The following is a 9,607-nucleotide window of genomic DNA, read 5'->3' as shown; positions in this document are numbered from 1 at the left end:
TAGCCCAACATTAGCTTTTTACTTCATAAATCATAAAGTGGTGTTAATATGTGGAGATTATCCTGCTAAACTTAAACGTGTAAGAATCATAAACGTTGAGATTATTTTCTGCAATGATTCAAAATGGCTTATTATAAACGGTGCTGCCTTCAGGGACCAACACAGAAATAGAAATACCACTATACTGCGATAACATTTTGGATCGTCGTCTTCATATGGTGTCAAAACTGAAAAGCCCTCAGAGAAATGGAGAAAATGTGTGATATTGGGCTGTATAAATACACTTTTTTATTGATTGATTGTGCAGCCCTAGTCCATACAACAGGGGTGTCCAAACCTTTTTCCCCGATGGCCACAGACAGAAAAATATTCGGAGGGCTGGGCCGCTCACTAGTTATATCGCCTCGTAAGTTTGGTTATAAATTAGAAAATCTTTCAAAGGTAGGTAAATTACAACATCACAGCCCTCCATAGGGTTTTATTCAGCTACTGTGTAAAATATTTGAACATATATATTTAAGAAGTACAATAGAGAAGTTTCATTTGTGGGCCATATTACATTATACTTTTTGAAATGGCTGAGGGTCGATTCAAAATGAAATCTTAGAAAACGGAGCCCCCGGCCATACAGCCTATAAACATATACAATATATTTCACTGAAAGCTGGTGGCACCGAACTCAGCTTCGTGGAGGAACTGCTGGATCTTGGTTCTGACCCAGGACTGTTTCTGTTGGGTCAGTCTCCTCAGAGCGGGGGCTAAACTCAGGAGAAACAGCGTCACATCGTCTTTTTGAGCCTCGCGGGCCTCCGTCCTCCTCAGATGGTCCTCCAGCAGGGCCTCGCCCCTCCTCTTGACCCTCGGATGACCCTCCCGAGACACACCTCCAGTTCTGAGCTCTCGACACTGGCTCCCTGTCTGTTGAAGAACATCAAAATACTGGTTTATGAAGCATTTAAAGCAGCGGTGTCAGAACTTTATTCCCTGAGGACCACATATAGAAAAATATACGAAGGGCTGAACCGCTCACTAGAGGTGTATCGCCTCGTAAGTTCAGTTATAAGTTAGCAAAATGTAGGTGTGGGCCGTATTCCATTATAATTTTTGAATTTGCAGAGGGCCGATTCAAAATGGCCGACGGGCCGCAGACCCCGAGGTTGCGGTCGAATAGTCCAAAAATCAGCTCCTAACGTCTAACCCTATCTCCTATTCCTTGACCTCTGAGTGAAACGTCACGGGGTTAAGGGATAGTGGATAGGAGAATTCAAAAGGACTTAGGAGAAGAGACTGCGGTACTTTAGAGAATCCGAATGCACTTTCACTATCCGACGTGTTTATGATGCGCCAGCGGACGTCCTGAATGTGCGTCTGCTGCTGTGGGGAAACTATGGAAACTACAGTTTTCTATACAGAGGACTACAACATGGATGTTTAATAAGAACGAGGGACTCATCTAGAGACTCTGCACCGTGCTCTGATGCTGTTGCTTTATGCTTTATGAACAACAGAGAAACATATTCTTCAAGACCAAAGCTGGAATTGAAATAAAAAATGAAAGTGAAACTTATGCTCGTCACCCTCTCCCTCCAGTCCACGTTAATACAAATGATCCCAATACGTATGATTGATGAAAAGATCTTAAAATCAATACAAATGTATTTATTATAAACTAGGGATGTAACCATACCAAAAACTAACGGTACGATAATATCGTGATAAAAAGTCCACGGTACGATATTTATCGCGATATTGAAAAATAAAGAAAAAAAATGTGAATTCTTTTTTTTTACTTAAATAATAAATCTGATTTGTACAGCATTTTAGTAGGATAGTAGTATCGTGGTAGATTTTGTTAGTCTCACGACGGTATTGAGACATTTATTTACCGCGATATTGTGATATTCGATATATCGTTACATGCCTATTATAAACGTTAGTCCTTAACATCTATCACTGTGTACATCATTCAAACATCTTTTAAAAGTTGAACAAACCCCACACAGCTCAGTGAAATGTTGACTTTATTTGATCATTTCAGTAAAAACTAACGTTCATATTTCTCTTTGTGATTATAATACTGATGAACGTTCAAAACAAAGCACTTTGGCAACTTACCAAATACGTTTTAAAAAGCTTAATAAGCACCGTAACTTTCATGATATAAGATTCTCCGTCATAAACGGTTGTGTCCGTGAATGGCCGACTGTTGTGTGACGGCACATGCTGCGGCAGCAATGCATTGTGGGGCAGCATTTTCTCCTCTCCTTTGGGTGAGGGAGGTCCAGTGGTTCCTAAGCTAAAGGAGGTTATAAAGGAAGTTTGAAACCTCCTTTCATCTAGAGAATTCAAACAGCACTTATCATGGCTGCCACTGAGGGACTTCCGGGTCATTCGACCGCAACCCTGCCCTATCCCAACAGGAAAGTCAACATGAGTCTTGTTTTTCAAAATAAAACCCAATAGAGTTATTGTACTGTGGATTAGGAATGCTTTTCAAAATAAAAGCCCCAATGGAGTTACTGTATCCTTTCAGGAAGCTTAACGAGGCATTTCTTTTTCAAATAGAAGCCCCATAAGGCAACAATACAACCACTGCTATCAATACCTACTAGTTAGAGTTAGCTATAGATGTATTAGCGACATCCCCTTTTAAATTGGTCCATCTTTATTACTTTACATATATTTGTGTTATTGTTTCAGTTAGCTCAGGAACAGGCTGCACTATTTCCTAAATGCTCTTAATGTTGAGTTATATATAAATAAACTTGCCTCCTCTCGTTCGTCGTCGCTGAGCACCAGAAGCTCCGCCTCCTGATTCTCCGTTTTCAGGTGATGGTTCAAGGTAGGCTGATCCAACGATGATGAAGAGGAGGAGGAAGGGTGTGAAGATGCTATCGACGCAGCTAAAGAACTCACTGAATGCATCATCATCTCAAAAAGCTCCTTCATGTTGTCGTGCTGCTGCTGCTGTTGCGTTTGAGCACAATCGTTTTTCTCGGCACCGCCCTCCATCTTGGCTTCTTTGAATCTGAAGTTGTCCCCCGTGTCGGATGACGGTCGTTTCCTCTGCACGAATTCAGAGGAAGGAGACGATGTTGTGGTGGTCGTAGCGTCGCCTACAGAGATATCTGAGAAAAAAAGATAGAGAATTCATATTTAATTATTGATCCCGCAGCTGTGATCAAGAAGAATATCACATGAACGGCATGTTTTTCAAAATAAAAGCTTCATGGAGTTAGTGGATTAAGCGTGTTTTCAAAATAAAGAGCCATAAAGAAACTGTATCCCAACAAGATGGACAGGAGGAGCCTTGTTTTTCAAAATAAAAGCACCATAAAGAAACAGTATCCTTTAAGGAAGTGTAGGATTAGCACTGTTTTCAAAATAAAGCACTATAAAGTAACAGTATCCCAACATGATGGACAGGATGAGCCTTGTTTTTCAAAATAAAAGCGCCATAAAGAAACTGTATCCCAACATGATGGACAGGTTGGGCCTTGTTTTTCAAAATAAAAGCTCCATAGTGTAATATATCCCTAAAGAAAATTCAGGATTTTTTTTCAAAATAAAAGCTCTATTACAAATCCATCTTTGTTAACGTATACGCACCGTAGTGCTCGTCGTCGTCGTCGTCGCTGCGTGTCTCCGTGGTGGTGCTGCAGCCGGTCTCTGAGGAGATGAACATGGAGGGCTGAGGGTCCAGAGCCCAGCCGTTAGTTCCCGCTGCTCGAGCATCGATGAAGGGGTTCAGGAAGGACAAGATGGCCGAGTATCTCCAGGGCCGGTAGTTAAAGAGCCCGATGCCGCTCTCTCGACGTTCCTTTTCCCGCTGCCTCTCCCTCCGGTGCTGATCCCTCAACGTCTTCCACTTCCTCCGGCACTCAGACTCTGAGGAGACACGATTACACGTTTAATCCAAAGCTTCGTTATACAATACGATAACACTTTAATGGTCAGATCAAGTCTTAAATGTGACTTGCCTCACAGCAGCTCCATATGTAACATCAACAGACAAATATTACGACACAACACATGAACAACAAACAACAAACATTGAACATAACAGCAGGATCACTGAGTTATCTGAGAAACGCAAGAGGATGCAGACACTAAACATATTCAATTGAAAGTCAGACTGAAGCTGAACTGAGTTTCTGTATCCTTTCAGGAAGCTTAACGAGGCATGGTTTTTTTCAAAATAAAAGCCCCAATGGAGTTACTAGTAGCAGTCCACACTCCATATTTAGGTCTGTTCGGGGACTTGAACCAGCAACCCTACGGCACCCAGTCCAAGCCCCTACTGACTGAACCACTGCCGGATTGTTGTCATTATCACAATTAAAACTAACTTTGTTGGTACTTAATGGTAACAACAAGTAATCACTGCAATAAAAGGCTAAATCTGCAAAATGTTCTTATCGATATAATATATAGGGAGGCTGTGGCGCAGTGGAATAGTGCGTTGGTATTCGGATCAGGGGGGCACAGGTTCAAACCCCACTGCAGTCAGCATGTGCGGGGCGGTGGTGGCGAAGTCGATAGGGAGTTGGCTTGGCAACTGGAAGGTCACCAGTTCAAGTCCCGGCAAGACCAAGTGCTACAGAGGTGTCCCTGAGCAAGGCACCGTTCCCTACACTGCTCCCCGGGCGCCGTTCAAAATGGCAGCACACTGCTCCTAACACTAGGATGGGTCAAATGCAGAGAAACAATTTCCCCACGAGGGATTAATGAAGGTCCATCTTATGTAGTTGTGTCCCTGAGACACTTCACCCCAAAGTGGTGGGGATTGTCCACAGTATTGAGTATGTAAGTCGCTTTGGATAAAAGTGTCTGACATGTAGTGTAATATAGCAGTACAGTGTCTATTGTACATTGATCCAATACCTAACTATCAAAAGGAGGAATTAATAGCATTATTTCTAAGTCAAAACTCAGATTTTATTTTTAAATTTAAAAAAACGTGGTATCTGTGAGGTTTATAAGGATAAATAGGAACCAATGTGGCTATGAACCACAGGAGTCGGACGGTATTAGGATGCGCACCCTTCTTTGTTTTGATCTTTAAAACATCAGATTTGACAGAAACTGTTAAAGTTAAATCATCCAACAGACTCTCGTTTCACGGCCACGGTAAATCTGCTTCTTTTGGGGTGAATCTGAGACAGAAACGGTCATCGTTAGCGGTTGAAACGGTTTAAACGGAGCTCTTACCGGGAACACCGACGATCTGAGAGACCTGCCGCCACGATTCAGCTCTCATATTCAGGTCTCTGTAGGTCAGAGAGCCGCTGTCGTACAGAGAAGGGAATCCAGACACCGCTACGATCAGTTTATGCTCCATTTATCACCTGTAAAGCTCCTTTACCTGGAGAGAGGCGAGAGGGGAGGAACCCAGACAACAGAAAACAACAGGGTACTTCCGTATCCGGTTTGCCGCTCAGCGTCGATTTCGCAGGAACAGCGCCCCTCTTTGAAGATGGTTTATTTAGGGTATTTTGGGAGTGGCCAAACGGTGGTACTGCAGCTCCGGAGGCAAAAGATAATTTTAGCCATTAACAGCTCTGGAAATAATTAGGAGACCACTCAGATGTTTTCTTTAATCACGCACATGCCAATAAATATTAAAACCAGAGAGACTGACAATGCTGCAGTGGTATCTTAATTTGTTTCAGAGCTGTATTACTGCAGGGAAATCTGTACTGACAGTGATGGAGTTTCCACGAGGAGGCGAGCTCGCTCCAAGAACTCTGTAAAGCAAATTATAGTTATTATTTATAGTCAAAATTCTGAGGAAAATAAAAGTCTAATTTTTTTTGATAAAAAATACAGTTCTGAGAAAAAGTGAAAACTTCGAATTTTTTTAGAAAAAGTTAACAAAATAATTAGTCAAAATTCTGGGGAAAATGGAAATGTTAGAATTTTAAGAATAAAATGAAAAAGTTAGAATTTGGAGGGAAAAACATGTGGAGAATCTTTTTTTTTTAAGTTAGAATTCTGAGAAAAAAAGAAAATAGTCAGATATTTTTTGCTAAATCTGAATTTTGAGGAAAACGTGAAGAACTTTATTTTTTGAAAAATGTACATTCTGATACGCAGAGGCGTGTGGCGCAGTGGCTAGAGTCTTGGTGTTGGGATCAGGGGAGCACAGGTTCAAACCCCACTGCAGTCAGCATGTCGTTGTGTCCCTGAGACACTTCACCCCAAAGTGCTCCTGTGGGGATTGTCCACAGTATTGAGTATGTAAGTAGCTTTGGATAAAAGCATCTAACAAGTAACATGTCATGTCATGATAAACGAAAAATCTCGGAATTCTGAGAAATCAGGCGAAATTCTGACTAAATACAATTCTAATTTTCGGTCAGATCTCAAAAAGGATTTCCCACGTGACCCTAATCCTCTTCCGTGCTGTAGATGTAGAAGTAGGCGTGTGGCGCAGTGGACTAGTGTGTTGGTGTTGGGATCAGGGGAGGTTCAAATCATAGACTGTATAAATAAATGGATGTAGTGTCCGTGACATCACCCATAGGATTCTGCAGAGTTGCTGCCGAGAAGCCTAAAGGCCCAGATACACCGGCCAGTCACCTGATAAGACGCCGACACCGACTGTGGCGTCGCCGGACTCTCCTGCGTATTTGCCGACTTTGCGCACTGGAACACACCGCATATCCGAGCCGAGCACGTATGAACTGCGTATGCGTGAGTGGCAATAACTCTCCTTACCAGCAGGCGGCGGTAGTGTGTATTCATCATTCAAAAGAGGAAACAACCGGAACAACCGGAAGACAGAGAAGAAGAACAGACTCCTTGATATAAACAAACAACAAATAGCGTTTTTCTTTCCATTTTCACTCTCGTCCATTGAAAACATGAACGAACAGGAGCTCTATAAACCCATGAGGTGAAATAGCCGTCCGTGTGTGTTCCATCTTCCATTTTAAATCATTTGTTTACCTCCCTCACTTCCGTTAATGATTCTCATGCACTGATTCGCTAGCTGAACAGCCAATCAGTGTTATCCCTTTGTCCGACTTCCGGTGGTGTTCCCGACGCCGATTCAATCGGCAAGAAAAGGCGTCAGGTCGGCAGAAAAGACCCGACGGTGCGGCGCACACCACTCCGAATAGGGCGTGCCCACGCTCATGCTCGGCCCGACTCCCATTTACTGCCGATTTCGGGCCGGTGTATCTGGGCCTTAAAGTAGGCGGTGTCGGCCACTAACGGCTCGACAGTGACGTCAGAGTCTAACTCCTGCCTGATCCAAGTAAGGGCAAAGAGGCGGAGCCGAGGCCGGACCTGCTGCTGAAACACAAGGCGGGGCTCCAAGCTCCCGATTTAGCTGAGGCTACCAAGCTAGGCTAACATACTCACAATCTGCAAGATGATTAGCTATTTTTTGTTATTCTTAATGCTTGTCATTCACACGTTAATAAGTAATAAAATAAGTACCGATACATAGCAGAACAATTGTGGCGGATGTTCAGCTTAATAAGCCTTGTTCAACATAATTTCTTTAGCTAAACTACAGCGGGTTGCAAGCGAACCAAGTCCACGTTTCGCTGCATTCCTGGGGCCGTATTCACAAAGGATTTTAGGGCTAAAAGTAGCTCCTAACTGGCGAATTTAGGAGAAACTCCTAAGCATAATGGGCGTGTCAGTCTTACATTTAGGACTCCTAATTTTATTCACTAAGAGCAATTCACAAAGTATTTTAGGCCTAAAAGTAGCACCTAAGTCTGGGAGAGCTTAAAAGTCCTCGAGAGGACTCCTAACTCAGTAAGACCTATTCACAAAGAATCTGAAAATGGCTGAGAGACGAAATGTTTTGGAGACAATGGAAGACTGTGAATTGATCAAGAGATATAGGCTAAATCGTGAGGGTATCAAACTTGTTGTGGAATTAGTGCGGGATGCAATAACATCCCCGACTAACAGGAATAACCCGATTAGTCCGGAAATAAAATGTTTGGCAACACTACGATATTTAGCAACAGGGAAAATGCAACTTTGCAATGCTGACGATTTAGGAATATCGCAACCATCAGTCAGCCGTGCCATAAACCAAACCATCACGCGCTCTCTAGACCACATATCATCCAACAGTTTATTTTCCGGTTCCTTTGGACAATCAACAACTACACAGGATCAAAGCCAACTTCAACGTGCATATACAACGTCATTATCGTGGTCTGCACAAACGTGTCATCATGCGTGTATTCTGCTAACTGCACTGTCCATTAACTATTTGATAGGAATACATTTCTAGCCTCGGCTATTTCCTTGTTTTAGTGGGCTCGTTTGTGGGATGTTGCGGATGAGTTTCACCGAGACCAGCCTGCTCTGAACAACCAATCACCGTACTGACCGCTTCTAAACTCATGCACGAGAATCGACGTAATCCATAGCAACGGCGCGTCACTCTTAGTTCACTCTTAGTGATTTATCCTTAGTATGAGTAGGTCTCAGCGGCTTTGTGAATAACTTTTAAGAACAAACTCCTACGTAAAATGTTTTAGCGCGAGTTAGGAGCACTCCTAGCGGTAAGATAAAATGCTTTGTGAATACGGCCCCTGATCTCCAGTTATAGCCCCGGATACCACCTCCGAGGATGCCGGCCGGAGCTCACGGAGCCGCAGGGGGCTACGTGAGCTCCGGCGGCGGACTTCGGTGGCCACCACTGATAATTGAGGGTCCCTTTTAACATTTGCTCCCGTTTAGCATTATGGCCATAGACTATAAAAGTCTTACCCCAAGGCTGAATCATAAACTAAACTGTATATATATATATATATATATATATAGTATATATATATATATAGCCTATGTGTTTCTCTGAAATCCCGTTTGAGTTAAAAAGCCTTGAGGATAAATAAATAAATCACCCTTTACATTGTTTCTCACCAGATGCTCACATTTGTCCGAACAGTGAAAAATGAGCATCTCAGAATCACATGTTGGGGAAATCCCTATCAGTTTCCCAGACTGTTTACAAAGCCTAAATATAGCAGTGGGGGAGGGGTCAAAGGTCAAGATGTTTAAAAATAGAGCCTCTAGAGGTCAGACAATTAAACTGGGCAGCAGCAGGAAATCCTAAAAACACACAAAGAGAAAAGTGGTTCGTGACAGGAAGCACAGATAAGAGACAGCTGTCAATCAAATGACAGTCAACATCACACGGGTGGTTTTGATGAGATGCTTACAGGTATACAGGTATTCAGGTATACATACATGTATTCAGGTACACAGGTATACATACAGGTATACATACATGTATTCAGGTACACAGGTATACATACAGGTATACATTCAGGTATTCAGGTATACATAAATGTATTCAGGTACACATACATTCAGGTATTCAGGTACACAGGTATACATTCAGGTATTCAGGTACCTTCTAAAAACAAACCCTAAATTGAGCTCATAGGACTTTTACAATCCCTTATAATAATCAGCACCTTCTGAGTGGATAAAGGGGTAATAATATCATTGGGGTCATCAGGTGTCCCCTCCTTCCTCAGTGTTTCATTGGTAGGCCCTAATTATAGTAAAAAATTCAGAGAAAAACAAAAAAAATACTCTTTTGAAAAAAAAAAAAAAAAACCTAATT

The 9,607-nt window shown here is 42.4% G+C and overlaps 2 protein-coding genes across 2 annotated transcripts in view; one reads left to right on the top strand and one right to left on the bottom strand.

Moving 5' to 3' along the window:
* Nucleotides 1–263: 263 nt before the first annotated feature.
* Nucleotides 264–5,465, bottom strand: LOC307016988 (uncharacterized protein). The gene is made up of 4 exons (XM_079646402.1): nt 5,212–5,465; nt 3,610–3,888; nt 2,766–3,128; nt 264–914 (listed from the first exon to the last, which is right to left on the bottom strand). The coding sequence occupies exons 1-4, from the start codon at nt 5,339–5,341 to the stop codon at nt 655–657; spliced, it is 1,032 nt and encodes a 343-aa protein (XP_079502528.1). The 5' UTR covers nt 5,342–5,465; the 3' UTR covers nt 264–654.
* Nucleotides 5,466–8,605: 3,140 nt separating this feature from the next.
* LOC307016316 (hairy/enhancer-of-split related with YRPW motif protein 2-like) overlaps nt 8,606–9,607 on the top strand; it is a gene marked incomplete at its 5' end in the record, with an annotated part of 19,414 nt that continues 18,412 nt past the window's right edge. The window contains one exon of the mRNA XM_079645356.1: nt 8,606–8,641. Within this exon, the coding sequence (XP_079501482.1) occupies nt 8,606–8,641 (36 nt within the window). The remainder of the gene's footprint in view (nt 8,642–9,607) is intronic.

The sequence above is a fragment of the Notothenia rossii genome, assembly GCF_949606895.1.
Source record: "Notothenia rossii genome assembly, chromosome: 8".
Taxonomy (NCBI): Eukaryota; Metazoa; Chordata; class Actinopteri; order Perciformes; family Nototheniidae; genus Notothenia; species Notothenia rossii.
Note: the sequence above shows the minus strand (reverse complement) of the source record. Positions and strands in the feature narration are given on the sequence as shown.

Excerpts from the sequence above, each read along its gene's own strand:
- LOC307016988 (XM_079646402.1), bottom strand. The coding sequence starts at position 5,341 with ATGGAGCATAAACTGATCGTAGCGGTGTCTGGATTCCCTTCTCTGTAC. Across the intron at positions 3,129-3,609 it reads CGACGACGACGAGCACTACG|ATATCTCTGTAGGCGACGCT; the intron begins GTGCGTATACGT and ends TTTTTTTCTCAG. Across the intron at positions 915-2,765 it reads CGACGAACGAGAGGAGGCAA|GGAGCCAGTGTCGAGAGCTC; the intron begins GTTTATTTATAT and ends TTCAACAGACAG.